Consider the following 16,384-nt stretch of genomic DNA (forward strand, 5'->3'; position numbering starts at 1 on the left):
CAATTTTTAACATACAGACTGACTTTATCAAAGGGGTGTGTCTGATAAAAGAATTCCAAGCGAAACATAAACTACTATCAGAGTTCGTTAGGATTCATCCCTGCTTTGCTTCACCTGCTGAGCAACCAGATTTTCTTGGTGCAGGACAGAGCTTGACGGAGTTGGTCTTTTTCCGAGCTTTCCTTGCTGCTCTGGAACTTGTTCCAAGCAAACTCCCACTCTTTTTCCCCGCCTGCAGCCACGGCTTGGCAGTAGACAACAGACCGCAAGTTGGCGTGGATACTGTGTCACACACACACACACACACACCTTGTATTTATTCAATACTTCATTGGGAGTACAGTAGTACATACACGTTTTTGAAGATACAAGTTAATTGTTATGCTTTAGGTTGGGATCAAAAATGTCAGGGTTACGAGTCTCCCCAAATGTAGTTGGCGCAATCCAGAGATATTCAACTGAATTATTTTGGGGGCCACATTTCCAGAAATCTCAGGAGCAGGGGGCCGGACTTCTTCCTTCGCTATTACTGTTATTTTGTATATTCCAGAGGACCAATGTCCTCAACAGTAGACATTAGGGTTGTACGGTCCGTAATATCATCAAAATGTTCAGAGAATCTGGAGAAATCACTGCACGTAAGCGATGATATTAGGGACATTCGATCCCTCAGGCGGTACTGCATCAAAAAGCGACATCAGTGTGTAAAGGATATCACCACATGGGCTCAGGAACACTTCAGAAAACCACTGTCAGTAACTACAGTTTGTCGCTACATCTGTAAGTGCAAGTTAAAACTCTACTATGCAAAGCCAAAGCCATTTATCAGCAACACCCAGAAACGCTGCCGGCTTCGTTGGGCCCGAGCTCATCTAAGATGGACTGATGCAAAGTGGAAAAGTGTTCTGTTGTCTGACGAGTCCACATTTCAAATTGTTTTTGGAAAATGTTATGCTTCAGGTTGGGATCCTCATAAAGTACTGCGGTACTAATGAATTAAAAACGGTACTATGCTACCTTTGAAAAATACCGGTATTTTTTTTCCATCCGCATGCAGGCAAATAAAGGCAATTCTACAGGTTAATAAAGAGGGTGCGTGAAGCACAGTATGAAGGCATTTGGGATTCAAAAATATCGATAAAGTTAACTGTAAAAAAGACTGTCTCTGTAACGCTTGTTTTCCTTTTGTGTCATTGGGTTGCTTGAGTGTAGTTCACTTTTACGACACTGGAGGGGGCATTGAACGCATCATTGCATCAGCAAGCTCTGAAAGTTACGGTGAGCTTCGTTTGTCAATCCTTTAATTGGCAGTGTGCGTCAATACAAAGTGAGTTACTTTATATAGGCTTTAATATCACTTGCTATGTGCTTAAAACTGTACTGCAACTCATTTTGTCCGTTTCATGTGACTGTTTGGCAACGAAGTTGACCGCAACTTTCAGAGCTTGCTGATGCGATGATGTGTTCAATGCCTCCTCCAGTGTCGTGAAAGTGAACTACACTCAAGCAACCCAATGACACAAAAAGAAAACAAGCGTTTCAGAGACAGTCTTTTGTACCGTATTTTTCGGACTATAAGTCGCAGTTTTTTTTCATAAAGTGTTGGTGTGACTTATACTCAGGAGCGACTTATGTGTGAAATTATTAACACATTAGCGTAAAATATCAAATAATATTATTCAGCTCATTCACGTAAGAGACTAGACATATAACATTTCATGGGATTTAGCGATTAGGAGTGACAGATTGTTTGGTAAACGTATAGCATGTTCTATGTGTTATAGTTATTTGAATGACTCTTACCATAATATGTTATGTCAACATACCAGGCACGTTCTCAGTTGGTTATTTATGCGTCATATAACGTACACTTATTCAGCCTGTTGTTCACTATTCTTTATTTATTTTAAATTGCCTTTCAAATGTCTATTCTTGGTGTTGGGTTTTATCAAATACATTTCCCCCAAAAATGCGACTTATACTCCAGTGCGACTTATATATGTTTTTTTCCTTCTTTATTATGCATTTTCGGCCGGTGCGACTTATACTCCGAAAAATAAAGTACATTAACGTTTTAAATACGAAAGTGCCATGCTGCTTTAAAACGGGCCTCCCAAGGGTGGCATGACTAAAGTATTACCGTCTTTGCTTCAAACTGAGCTGAACAATGAAACAACAAGCAGTGAGATCGACAAGTAATATAGTTAACTCGCTCCTCTTTTGTACACATACAGTTACGTAGATTTGGCTTGATGCCAAATATCAGCCGAGTCGAAAACCGGGTTGCCAACCGTCCCTTGGAAAAAAGAATCGTCCCGCATTTAAGATCAAAAGTAAGCGTTACGTATTAAGCTGTCAAGGGATTCACTTTGTCCTGTATTTTTATTTACTAAGTGGCCACCAGAGCCCGTTATTTTGTTTTCATTTTTCCGGGTCGGTGTGCACCGTAAAGTTTATACAAAAAGTGTATACAAGTTCAAATAGAAGTATTCTGCTGTTAATGCTCGCAATAAGCGCAATATTTATGTGAGTGTGTTTGTTTCGTCACTGAGTGCAGTTGGCCCGAGATGGAGCGCACGTCGTCATTCAATGAGGATGTTACACATTCTGTTTGCACCCTTCGATAGGCAAAGATTGATGTGGTTTAAACTATTAGTGGCGTGTCATTTATTCCGCATTAATGAGCTAAGAGTGTGCAACGCTTTTATTTAACAGCAAATGAACACAATGTAGCATACATACAATAACCCCACCTAGCGGAGAGTTACTTCAATAATAAAGCACAATTGAAATGTTGACAGTCGACACAATAAGACAAATATTTTTGTCACAGTAGATTTCATGGTGATGAATGTTGGAGAACTGCTCTATCATAAAGCTGCACACTGAGTTTATTCTGTTTAAGTTAAGCAGGACAGACTCCCGTTAAATAAATGTGTTTATTTGTATTCTGTTAAGTTCAATCAATCAATCAAAGTTTACTTACATAGCCCTTAATAGTCAGACTCCTCTGACTTGCAACACATCTTGTGACATTTTCTGGTCTTTTTGGACGTGTCGGTAGATTAATATAAATGCACGTATAGCTTTTCTAATTGTAGTTAATTTGTGTTTCTCAGTATCATTTTTGTTTTGCTTTTGATTTTTTGTTCGCTGCGGAGTTCATAAAACATGACGTACACATGTGTGACGGACAATTATGCATCACGTCATTGGATACAGGAAGCTGATATCTACCTCAACCAAGCCGTTACTGGAAAGTAAAGCAACTGTAATGTGATATAGTATGCAGTATTTACTGTATGTATATGCTACATAATGTATACAAGTAAGCAATACATTGAGAAGATAATTAATTTGATTTTCTAGTATGTGTGTATTGCTCAAAGTGTAAAATCGGTATTTACTTGTTTTCACTGGTGTTGCTGTTCATCCAGTTGTGGAACATGGTTGTCGCCATGTGGACGCACTCTGGGAGTCCATTGGAACAGGAAACATCGATGGCCGTGATCTGGCTGTGCCTTCAAATGAAACCCAACATATATTAGTCATTTCCAACGTCAAGCCAGTCATTAAGTCATAATGCTAAACACAGAAACACTTAATCCCATATTTCCATGTCTTGTGGTGGAAATTATGTCGTCTTCAGTATTTGTTCATTTTCTTCATACCTTGGTTTTCTTCATTTCACTTCATTAACATGATTTTTTTTACTGCTTCCTTGGATATGTGTTGCATTTTGTCAGATGCTCATTGACAGACGTTTGTTCCAGTGATGGGCTGAACTGAACCAAAATATATATATATATATATATATATATATATATATATATATATATACATATATATATATATATATATATATGTTTGTACATATATATATACATTGTATATACAAACATATATATATATATATATACAAACATATATATATATATATATATATATATATATATATATATATATATATATATATATATATATATATGGCAACACTAAATTGGTCCTAGTGTGTGAATGTGTGTGTGTGAATGTTGTCTGTCTATCTGTGTTGGCCCTGTGATGAGGTGGTGACTTGTCCAGGGTGTACCCCGCCTACCACCCGAATGCAGCTGAGATAAGCTCCAGCACCCCCGCAAACCCCGAAAAGGGACAAGCGGTAGAAAAAAAAAAAAAAATCTATATATATATATATATATATATATCTACATATATATATATATATATATATATATATATATATATATATATATATATATATATATATATATATATATATATATACTATATATCATATATCATCTAATATCATCCGATCATTATGCTTCCGCATAATGATCGGATGATCTTTCTGAGGTTAAATCCCTTTTTGATTGACAGCAAAATGAGCGAATCAGTGATATTGAAATATAAACCACTGCCTGAGCATTTTTCAAGTTTCATTCGGTTTTCCCAAGTTGATATGGAGAATTTTACAATTTTCTTTGTAAAATCTAGCATCTTTTATCTGTCATTGGGGACTGTACTCCTGTTTAGGATGTATCGGAAAATGAGCTTCCCCAATTGAAAGACCAGCAGCGGCCGTGACTATCGCTAGCCAAAGGCTGGACTATATTTGTTCAGCCAGTAGAAATCAGAAACACTTTCAGTCCCTCATTTTTTTGTACAAACCCCGTTTCCATATGAGTTGGGAAATTGTATTAGATGTAAATATAAACGGAATACAATGATTTGCAAATAATTTTCAACCCATATTCAGTTGAATATGCTACAAAGACAACATATTTGATGTTCAAACTGATAAACCTTTTTGTTTTTGCAAATAATCATTAACTTTAGAATTTGATGCCAGCAACGCGTGACAAAGAAGTTGGGAAAGGTGGCAATAAATACTAATAAAGTTGAGGAATGCTCATCAAACACTTATTGGAACATCCCACAGGTGAACAGGCAAATTGGGAACAGGTGGGTGCCATGATTGGGTATAAAAGTAGATTCCATGAAATGCTCAGTCATTCACAAACAAGGATGGGGCAAGGGTCACCACTTTGTCAACAAATGCGTGAGCAAATTGTTGAACAGTTTAAGAAAAACCTTTCTCAACCAGCTATTGCAAGGAATTTAGGGATTTCACCATCTACGGTCTGTAATATCATCAAAGGGTTCAGAGAATCTGGAGAAATCACTGCACGTAAGCAGCTAAGCCCGTGACCTTCGATCCCTCAGGCTGTACTGCATCAACAAGCGACATCAATGTATAAAGGATATCACCACATGGGCTCAGGAACACTTCAGAAACCCACTGTAAGTAACTACAGTTGGTCGCTACATCTGTAAGTGCAAGTTAAAACTCTCCTATGAAAGGCGAAAACCGTTTATCAACAACACCCAGAAACGCCGCCGGCTTCGCTGTGCCTGAGCTCATCTAAGATGGACTGATACAAAGTGGAAAAGTGTTCTGTGGTCTGACGAGTCCACATTTCAAATTGTTTTTGGAAACTCTGGACATTGTGTCCTCCGGACCAAAGAGGAAAAGAACCATCCGGATTGTTATAGGCGCAAAGTTGAAAAGCCAGCATCTGTGATTGTATGGGGGTGTATTAGTGCCCAAGACATGGGTAACTTACACATCTGTGAAGGAGCCAATAATGCTGAAAGGTAAATACAGGTTTTGGAGCAACATATGTTGCCATCCAAGCAACGTTACCATGGACGCCCCTGCTTATTTCAGCAAGACAATGCCAAGCCACGTGTTACATCAACGTGGCTTATTAGTAAAAGAGTGCGGGTACTAGACTGGCCTGCCTGTAGTCCAGACCTGTCTCCCATTGAAAATGTGTGGCGCATTATGAAGCCTAAAATACCACAACGGAGACCCCCGGACTGTTGAACAACTTAAGCTGTACATCAAGCAAGAATGGGAAAGAATTCCACCTGAGAAGCTTAAAAAATGTGTCTCCTCAGTTCCCAAACGTTTACTGAGTGTTGTTAAAAGGAAAGGCCATGTAACACAGTGGTGAACATGCCCTTTCCCAACTACTTTGGCACGTGTTGCAGCCATGAAATTCTAAGTTAATTATTATTTGCAAAAAAAAATAAAGTTTATGAGTTTGAACATCAAATATGTTGTCTTTGTAGTGCTTTCAATTGAATATGGGTTGAAAATGATTTGCAAATCATTGTATTCCGTTTATATTTACATCTAACACAATTTCCCAACTCATATGGAAACGGGGTTCGTACATTGTGTGAAATTGGTACACCTTTGTACCAAACTGAATTGTTCGCACTGAAATATCGGTTTATGAATACATGTAACATTTGCAGACCTAATGGTACTGCAAAATGACAGGTATTAGTACCATGGCAAACAGGGGGAAATATTCTTCCTTACTGTTCGGAATGGTCCCTTGGAACAGCAGAGTGGTCAGTGAAGTTCCTGAAGAAGCCATAGAAGCCTTTAACTTGATCCCGGATATAAGCCTGAAATGAAAACAGTTTTATGGATGCTGTAAGAGCTTTACAAGCAACATTTGCATTGACACCAATGAGGTGGCAAAAATCTGCCGAAAAGAAGACGTGATTTATAGAGCAATGAAACTTAGTCACGTCTGCATGAAACGTGCCTGCATTGGTCCATACACCTCTGAGCGATCAAACATGAGAACAAAGTACTCAAAATTCCAAACTGCTGACTGCCAGGGTATGTAGTCTGTCTCGTTACGAAGAAACGCCGTAAAATTTAGAGCCATAGTCACATCCACCATGTTGGCTCTGAAAGACAAGAAAGGATTCTATCGTCAGTGAGTGAACATATTTGGTAACCACAGAAGAGGACACTAAAACACAGAGATACAACTACTGTAGAGATGCTCCCATCGATCGACCACTGGTCAGCATCGGACCATTTACGTGAAAAATTGTGTGATCGGCCAATCAATGAATGCCTTCAATTTCGAACACAAAGCCGATCCACTCTAGTTGACAATTTATTTATTTTTGGTCCCCCAGCTTACTGAAGCAGTTAGCAGTTAACTGTGTACGTTCATACACAGTGTGGAGCCGCTTCCCTAAGTTAAAAAAAGCATCACCTCCGTTGTGACAAATAAACAACATTTCTTACAGGTATTATTATCACTGCAGAACGAGGCTAAACATGTTATACTCCGAGTAAGAACAAGCAGGAGCAGACAAGAAGGCATGCTAAACCCTAGCTAGCCGCTAAGATAGCTTGAAACAACACAGGAAATAAGTGCTTGGTAAAGTTTAAGAAGTGTTGATGGATAGGGGTGTCGGGAAAATAGATTCACATCCAAATCCCGATTCTTATCTATTATGATGTTCAAATAGATTTTTGAAGAGATGTTTTTAGGCCATTTCTGTGCTTACACGCTGCCATATGTCAGCAGCCAGGAGGAGCTTTTATAACCTGTTTTATAATCATTTATATACCATATATGATATATTGTGAGAATTGGTTTGATTTAAGAAATGTTTTGGAATCGCATCGTCACCTTGAAGGTCACTTATGATTTTCTTCGACATATAAAACATTTCTTTGTGGTTTACATAACATGTAATGGTGGTTCCTTGATCAACATTTGGATAGATTATGTGTTATAGACTATGTTTAAGCCGCTTTCTGACCGTCTCTTCAGAATGCGCCGTTTAGTGGGCGGTCTTATTTACGTACCGGAGTCCTCCTCCAGCCAAGCCTCCTTCTACTGCATCTCCACCCCGTCCACAATGTTGTAGTTTTTAGTGCTTTCTAATCGAGTTTACTGGTAGATAATTATACAAAAACAGTCACAGAGTGTCAGACCTGATTCTGAAATAGCAACAGTGCAGGATTTAAGCATCCATGTGTAATGGAGGCCAGCCATGAATGTGTTGGTAAACCTCACTCCCTGACATCCTTAAGAGCGGTGCTGATTGCCGTGTCGATAGCTTGGGTTTTTAGCTCGGTCGCTAGCACGCTCATGCCAGACGACCCAGGTTCAAGTACCAGGCGGAACGAAAAGTAGGCACTGAATCAGGTGGGTTACACATGTGCATGTTCGAGCCAGTCTGCCCCACAACAAGAGTTAAGTTAAAGTACTAATGATTGTCACACTCACACTAGGTGTGGTGAAATTTGTCCTCTGCATTTGACCCATCCCCTTGTTCACCCCCTGGGAGGTGAGGGGAGCAGTGAGCAGCAGCGGTGGCCGCGCCCGGGAATCATTTTGGTGATTTAACTCCCACTTCCAACCCTTGCTGATGAGTGTCAAGCAGGGAGGTAATGGGTCTCATTTTTATAGTCTTTGGTATGACTCGGCCATGGTTTGAACTCACGACCTACCGATCTCAGGGCGGACACTTTAACCACAAGGCCACTGAGCAGGTGGAGCAAGAGAATAGAGAAAAAGAAGGAACTTATTGACAAAACCTTTAGAGTACAACTGGATAGATATGGCAGACTCAAGAGCTCGGAGCTCTCCAACAGCAAGCAGAGATTTTTGCAAAATTAGGAGTTGCACACGTACCTATCTTGTCAATCTTAGACAAGCTTTTTCTAGGAGTACATTTGCAGGACTGGACTCATTCCCTGCAGAAATGATTGCCTCTGCCAAATGCAAAAAAGAAAGGAAACACCGGAGGCGATGCGAGAGGAGGCAGATGCGAGGCATACGAGCAGGCCTTATTGCGAGCAGTTCCACACAAACCTGCACTACCGAGCCTCCTCCTCGCAAGCGCCCGTTCTCGTGTCAACACAGTGGACGAGATTAAACTACGGATTTTTAACCGCCGTTTAAACAGCTTTGCAATCTCATAACCGAGACTTGGCTGCACGAAAACTTCCCGGACTCAGCACCTGAACTTACAGGCTACTCCATTCATCGGGCAGACCGCAGATCGGACTCCGTTAAGGCTAAAGAAAGCTGGTGTACCGGCGTCACTGTAACACAGAGACACTGCTGCCCAGATGTGGAATTTCTATAACTATATACTGCGGTATAACTATTGTAATTGCTAACTTGCCTGAACCAAGATGCTGCTGTATAGGATTGCTCAACTAAGTGTTGCAAATACGATGACAATAAAGCACCTATCCTATCTAGAAATATCTACTGATGTAACAATAGTAAGGCAAATACGTCACTTGGGTCTCAAATTCTAAACTTTTTGTTAGGTGAAAGTTAGGAAGAAGGCAGGATTGTTTTATAAATATCCCAGCCATGCCTCCATGGTTTGATTTCGCATTTTCGGTACATATGCAGTTCCCAAATACACAAAAACAGGTACCAGTAGGTAAGAATAGTTGGTTTTACATAATGACTTCTTTAAGAATTGCTATCGAGTTGAATTGTGAGTTGTTGTAAGAGTCACATCCTTATATGGAAGTGTCACAAGAAAAAGTAAGCAGATATTAACAGGAAATTAACAAGTAAATTAATATGAATTAGATAATAGGGCTGTGAATTTGACAACAAATCATAATTCAGTTGTATTCCGATTCTTAGTAGACGATTAGGTTTAGAATCGATTCTCGATTCTTGAAATACACTATTTGATATATAAATGATGATAAAACATTTTTGAAACATGTTGTAGGTTACAAAAGTTATTTTTGGCTACTCACGTATGGCAGCAAGCAAGCGCAGAGATGACCTAAAAACGCCTTTTTAAAAATCCATTCTTAAAAATTGTGATATTAAATAAAATTATGATCGATTCAGAATCGTAATTAATAAGAAGTATGTTTAGATATGAATGTGAATTGTGTATGGGCCATAACAGATCCATCCATATATGGGTATACGTGCCAATACCAAGGGTATTGTACCAGTTTAGAATCAATACTAAAGTCGTCAGATATGTTTTTTACAAAATAATTTTTTGGGTCATTTTTGTTCATGTTTATAAATTTAAGGAAATGGGGACTTTGAAGCTAAAAAACAAAATAGTAAAAAATAGCTAAACAAAAGTAAAAACTATCGACATTGTTTTGATCAAAAAATGATATGTAATAAAAGAAAATAAGCAACACGTTTAAACATTGTGTCGATATTGTTACACCGCCAATAGCCCTCACCATAAATACATGAACCACATTTACAGCTAATACATGACATTGGTGATCTCACTAATGGAAGATTGGAATTGTCAGCATAAAACCCTGATCGGAGCATCTGCAGTTACAAGCATGGTGGCGCTATTGATGGATGAGACAAAGTAATAACAATAGTAACACCTTGCCAAATTAAAGACGTCGTCAATAAGCTGCCCTCGGTTCATCACTGGGATGCGCTGAAAAGAAAAAAGAGAAGTTTCACCAACAAAGAACATTTTATGTTATTCAGTCAGACACTGTGAAACCATGAAAACGTAAAAACCATGGTAACCTGAACCCACAAACTTGGATTCCTTTTGATGTGTATTTCTGGTCTTGTCACCCTCTCCCGGGCAGAAGGGCGACACGGCAATGCGGCTGGATCAAAAGAGACGTTGGAGACGCTTAACTGAACCAAAAGTTGCTTAATTACAAGCGAGCATCATTATACAGGACTGCAGTTCCTGGAGGAGAAGATAATGAGGCACTCCTAACTTGGAGAAGCCAAACCATCAGTTGTATATTCCTCCTTCCTGTCTCTGGGTGTGTGCTAAGTCAGGAGAGCACATCCTGACCTTAAAAGGAGATGTTTGTGTGTAAGTGTCTGGAAAACAACTGCTTTAGGTCTTAAATGTTGACGTTGAGCTAGACAGGTAGTCTCTTCTCAAGGATAGGGCTATCACTTTTGCATTCCGAAGTCCCAATTAGGGCCTCTTTCCTACGAGAAGTGATCCAATCCACCTGCGAATGTCAAACTAAGGGACCTTATCTTATTATGTGCTCAAACTGAAATACCACTGTTTAATTAAACTTGGTGCTTTGCTTTCTCCAAGATGAATATGAACATTAACCATATGCAAAACATAATATGAGTTAATTAATTCAACTTTGACATTAAACTAAAACCAGGCGATCGCAAGAAAGACATAAAGAGACGCTAGTTTATGGTCTCATTTTTTTAAATTCAGATTATGATTCATTCTTCATCTAAATGGAAAAATATAAACATCCCAGTGAGAGCAGACATTATACAGTAAGTGATTGTTTTATTATGTTCGTAATTTGTATTTCTTGTTCAGCACATAGCAATAGTGATTCTTGCTGGATCTGCTTATCACGCACCTTCTAAAACTTATTACGTATCCTCCTTATATTCAGGCTCAAAAATAAAAAGTTCTGGATGATCTTTTGTCCCAAAACGTTCTTTGTTGTCTCTCATGAAGTCTGCCATGATTAGTTGTTGTTGTTGAAGGAACAAATTAATGTTTTGATGCTTCTGTGAAATGAATGCTTAAAATGACCAAAGCAGGCAAATATTATATTTTAATATGAATCTGCCTGTTACTACATTACATACACTTACAGCGTGTACATACAGTATATAAAACGTTGATTATGATTTTGGATGTTTTTAGAGCGCTTTATAGGCAAAATAGAGCGAATCCATTACATACATTGTTAGCTGACTTTTGCTGGCGTTTATTTACTAGTTAGAATACATAAAAAAAGAAAAACATATGTGTTCTTGTCTTCCATAAAGATTGTGAATGATAGAAAACATTCCAAAAAAGTGCAGTTCCTCTTTAAAGATAAGATACCATATTGGAGTGAAAAAATGATATTGGGATAACTAACAAAACTGAGTTACAATACTACAATGTGCATTTGCCCAAGTCAGGCGTGTCAAACTCGTTTTCATGGAAGGCCACATCTCAGTTATGGTTGCCCTTTTAACAGTGATTCATATACAGTATGACTATAAATGTGTATATATAAAACGTGTATAATTGTCTCTCTTTTTTTTACGTACGCTGTACAAAACCAAATCTGTAGATTGTACTGTATAAAACTGGCAGCTCAGTCGCCACAATTTTAACTTAATTTTTTGCAGTTTTTAAAAAATTTTTTTACAGCATATAAAATAAGAAAAATACATTGCATTAAATTAAATGGAATGGATTGGAAAAACGGTGCTACTGTTTTTTTTAACGTAAAAATTCATGCAATTTTTTTATACTGTGAAATCTACGGTTGTTGTGTTTTATAGTGTATTATTACTCTATATTGAAAGTGGATTTTACTGTAAAAAATGTTTACTGTAAATGTTTTACAGTTTCTTTACTTGCTTTGAAATCGTAAATCAAGCAGATATTTAAGTATTTATCTTTATTTGATTGTTTTGAAATGTGTGATGATGATTAAAGTGTAAAATATATGTAATTGTACGCAGTACATTTATTTTTGGAATACATTTATTCAGAAAAGATCTGGCCCCCGTGCCTTCAGTTTGACACCTTTGTCTTACCAGGTGATTTCTGACATGTTACTGTATGTTGTACAAAGTAAGGTTTGGTACCAAATTTTGTACTTTATTTAGGTACCAACTAGGGTTGTACGGTATACCGGTAATAGTATAGTAGTAATGAATAATTTTCTAAAAAGTACCGGTCCCCCCACCCCCCCATGCCCACGTCGTGTCATTGCTGGTTTTACGAGCAGAGGAGCATGTTTGGCAGCGCACAATCACAGAGTACTTACAAGCAGACGCAGTGTGTAGACAGAAAAAGGAGAACGGACGCATTTTGGCTTAAAAAGTAAAGATAAAGGTGAAGTTATAACACTGAAACGCCCTCAGGAAGAGGTGCTTTAAGACATGGCTAGCTAGCTAGCTAGCAGCTAAAGTCCAGCCCCAGTCGGCAGTGTTTTAGCTACTTCTAAATCACTAATCCTTGTCTCCATGGTGACAAATAAGGTAAGTTTCTTACAAGTACCATTATCACTGCAGGACGAGGAATAGCTAAACATGTTTCACTACACACCGGAGCTCACCGGCGTCAAAATGTAAACAAACACCATGGGTGGATCTACACCTAACATCCATTGTAATGATACCAACCACAGGGGCGATACTACTATGATTATGTCGATATTTTTTGGCATCACATCTTCTTTCGTTTTTTTTAAAATGTATATTATATTTTTAAACTCAGGAAATATGTCCCTGGACACATGAGGACTTTGAATATGACCAATGTATGATCCTGTAACTACTTGGTATCGGATTGATACCTACATTTGTGGTATCATCCAAAACTAATGTAAAGTATCAAACAACAGAAGAATAAGTGATTATTACATTTTAACAGAAGCGTAGATAGAACATGTTAAAAGAGAAAGTAAGCAGATATTAACAGTAAATGAACAAGTAGATTAATAATTCATTTTCTACCACTTGTCCTTAATAATTTTGACAAAATAGAATGATAAATGACACAATATGTTACTGCATATGTCAGCAGACTAAATTAGGAGCCTTTGTTTGTTTACTTACTAATAAAAGACAAGTTGTCTTGTATGTTTACTATTTTATTTAAGGACAAACTTGCAATAAGAAACATATGTTTAATGTACCGTAAGATTTGTAGTTAAAATAAAGCCAATAACGCAATTTTTTGTGATCCTCTTTATCAAGAAAAGTATCGAAAAGTATCGAAATAATTTTAGTACCGGTACCAAAATATTGGTATTGGGACAACACTAGTACCAACCAAATTCCATTGGTATTACCGATTCATGTCAAATCAAACGGTACCATAGTTTGATAACTTTGTTGCTCGAGACGTCCCGTTTGGTTGCAAACCGCACCGGCTCAAGCACAAAACAAGACTGCCAGATTCAACTTGGCAAAGAATACTTCCTGACTACAGCGACACACGTAGGACAAAATGAAATAAATGTATACTTGCAAATCTAATGATACTCAGAAGTGTGACAAAACAAAACACAATTGCTATTGAATGTTACATTAAAAATACATTTTATCAATAAACAAATTAATGTTGATTTATACATGAACACTAGTATTGAGTACCAGTATTGATCCGCAGGTACCTAGAATTGGTACTGTATTCTGTACTGCCAGTACAAACGCAAGTGTACTATTGCAGTAAAACCACTCAAGCCAACTAATTATTTCTAAGAAAACTTCAAATAAATTCAACATACAAACCCCGTTTCCATATGAGTTGGGAAATTGTGTTAGATGTAAATATAAACGGAATACAATGATTTGCAAATCATTTTCAACCCATATTCAGTTGAATGCACTACAAAGATAAGATATTTGATGTTCAAACTCATAAACTTTATTTTTTTTTGCAAATAATTAACTTAGAATTTCATGGCTGCAACACGTGCCAAAGTAGTTGGGAAAAGGCATGTTCACCATTTTGTTACATGGCATTTCCTTTTAACAACACTCAGTAAACGTTTGGGAACTGAGGAGACACATTTTTTAAGCTTCTCAGGTGGAATTCTTTCCCATTCTTGCTTGATGTACAGCTTAAGTTGTTCAACAGTCCGGGGGTCTCCGTTGTGGTATTTTAGGCTTCATAATGCGCCACACATTTTCAACGGGAGACAGGTCTGGACTACAGGCAGGCCAGTCTAGTACCCGCACTCTTTTACTATGAAGCCACGTTGATGTAACACGTGGCTTGGCATTGTCTTGCTGAAATAAGCAGGGGCGTCCATGGTAAAGTTGCTTGGATGGCAACATATGTTGCTCCAAAACCTGTATGTACCTTTCAGCATTAATGGCGCCTTCACAGATGTGTAAGTTACCCATGTCTTGGGCACTAATACACCCCCATACCATCACAGATGCTGGCTTTTCAACTTTGCGCCTATAACAATCCGAATTATTATTTTACTCTTTGACGTCCACAGTTTCCAAAAACTATTTGAAATGTGGACTCGTCAGACCACAGAACACTTTTCCACTTTGTATCAGTCCATCTTAGATGAGCTCGGGCCCAGCGAAGCCGACGGCGTTTCTGGGTGTTGTTGATAAACGGTTTTCGCCTTGCATAGGAGAGTTTTAACTTGCACTTACAGATGTAGCGACCAACTGTAGTTACTGACAGTGGGTTTCTGAAGTGTTCCTGAGCCCATGTGGTGATATCCTTTACACACTGATGTCGCTTGTTGATGCAGTACAGCCTGAGGGATCGAAGGTCACGGGCTTAGCTGCTTACGTGCAGTGATTTTTCCAGATTCTCTGAACCCTTTGATGATATTACGGAGCGTAGATGGTGAAATCCCTAAATTCCTTGCAATAGCTGGTTGAGAAAGGTTTTTCTTAAACTGTTCAACAACTTGCTCACGCATTTGTTGACAAAGTGGTGACCCTCGCCCCATCCTTGTTTGTGAATGACTGAGCATTTCATGGAATCTACTTTTATACCCAATCATGGCACCCACCTGTTCCCAATTTGCCTGTTCACCTGTGGGATGTTCCAAATAAGTGTTTGATGAGCATTCCTCAACTTTATCAGTATTTATTGCCACCTTTCCCAACTTCTTTGTCACGTGTTGCTGGCATTAAATTCTAAAGTTAATGATTATTTGCAAAAAAAAAAAAAGTTTATCAGTTTGAACATCAAATATGTTGTCCTTGTAGCATATTCAACTGAATATGGGTTGAAAATGATTTGCAAATCATTGTATTCCGTTTATATTTACATCTAACACAATGTCCCAACTCATATGGAAACGGGGTTTGTAAATACAATAATGCAGTGACAGCTTGGCTTAGTACGCACCTGGGGGTTGGATAGCAGCTGCATGAGGAGGCGGTCCCAGTTATTTGGGTCGTAATTGACCCGGTAGTATCCAACACAACCAACATTGGCCAGGATCCACTCTCCTTCCTTGGAGATGAATGGGTCTTTTGTAACTGTGAACAATATTGGTCAGAAGTATTTATGAAGCCATAAGAAGCCAAATAGGTATATTTACATGTGACACTATTTGTTACCTGCCTCGTTGTTTTCCAGCCACACCAGAGAAGTTGCCGATGTATTTGACGACACTCGGATTGGGATGGACCACAACAGACTGAGCAGAATGTTAGCAAGTGAGTGGACTGAAGGATAGGAGTCATTATTCATTAAAATACACAATTTTTAACTGCATTAAAACAACTCCGTAACAAATCAATTTGCTACCACACACATTATGTAAACATCTTCTTCCCAGTCAGACTAAAAAACACCGCTCTATAAAAATACTCACACTATGGCACCTTGTTTTTGTTAGTAATCTTTCAAACGACCTTACAAAAACCGAATCATATAGAAACTGAACATGATTCCATAAGAAATCATGTTTTGCTAGAAATGTAATTTAGGTAGAAATTGCATGTGAATGCTGAAAAGCCAAACCCAAACTGAAATTCTAAGCGTAAGCACGCTAGCCAGATAGCGTTAAGTAACAAAATATATGACACTT

General features: G+C 38.2%; 1 protein-coding gene across 1 annotated transcript in view; it reads right to left on the reverse strand.

Moving 5' to 3' along the window:
• The window catches only part of LOC133631457 (aminopeptidase N-like), a 46,848-nt gene that overhangs the window by 6,733 nt on the left and 23,731 nt on the right, over positions 1 to 16,384 (reverse strand). Inside the window, exons 10-16 of the mRNA XM_062023658.1 lie at positions 15,912 to 15,991; positions 15,697 to 15,830; positions 10,235 to 10,290; positions 6,627 to 6,774; positions 6,395 to 6,483; positions 3,408 to 3,521; positions 115 to 282 (exon numbers count right to left, since the gene is read on the reverse strand). Of these exons, the coding sequence (XP_061879642.1) occupies positions 115 to 282; positions 3,408 to 3,521; positions 6,395 to 6,483; positions 6,627 to 6,774; positions 10,235 to 10,290; positions 15,697 to 15,830; positions 15,912 to 15,991 (789 nt within the window). The remainder of the gene's footprint in view (positions 1 to 114; positions 283 to 3,407; positions 3,522 to 6,394; positions 6,484 to 6,626; positions 6,775 to 10,234; positions 10,291 to 15,696; positions 15,831 to 15,911; positions 15,992 to 16,384) is intronic.

The sequence above is a fragment of the Entelurus aequoreus genome, linkage group LG16 (genome assembly GCF_033978785.1).
Source record: "Entelurus aequoreus isolate RoL-2023_Sb linkage group LG16, RoL_Eaeq_v1.1, whole genome shotgun sequence".
Classification (NCBI taxonomy): domain Eukaryota; kingdom Metazoa; phylum Chordata; class Actinopteri; order Syngnathiformes; family Syngnathidae; genus Entelurus; species Entelurus aequoreus.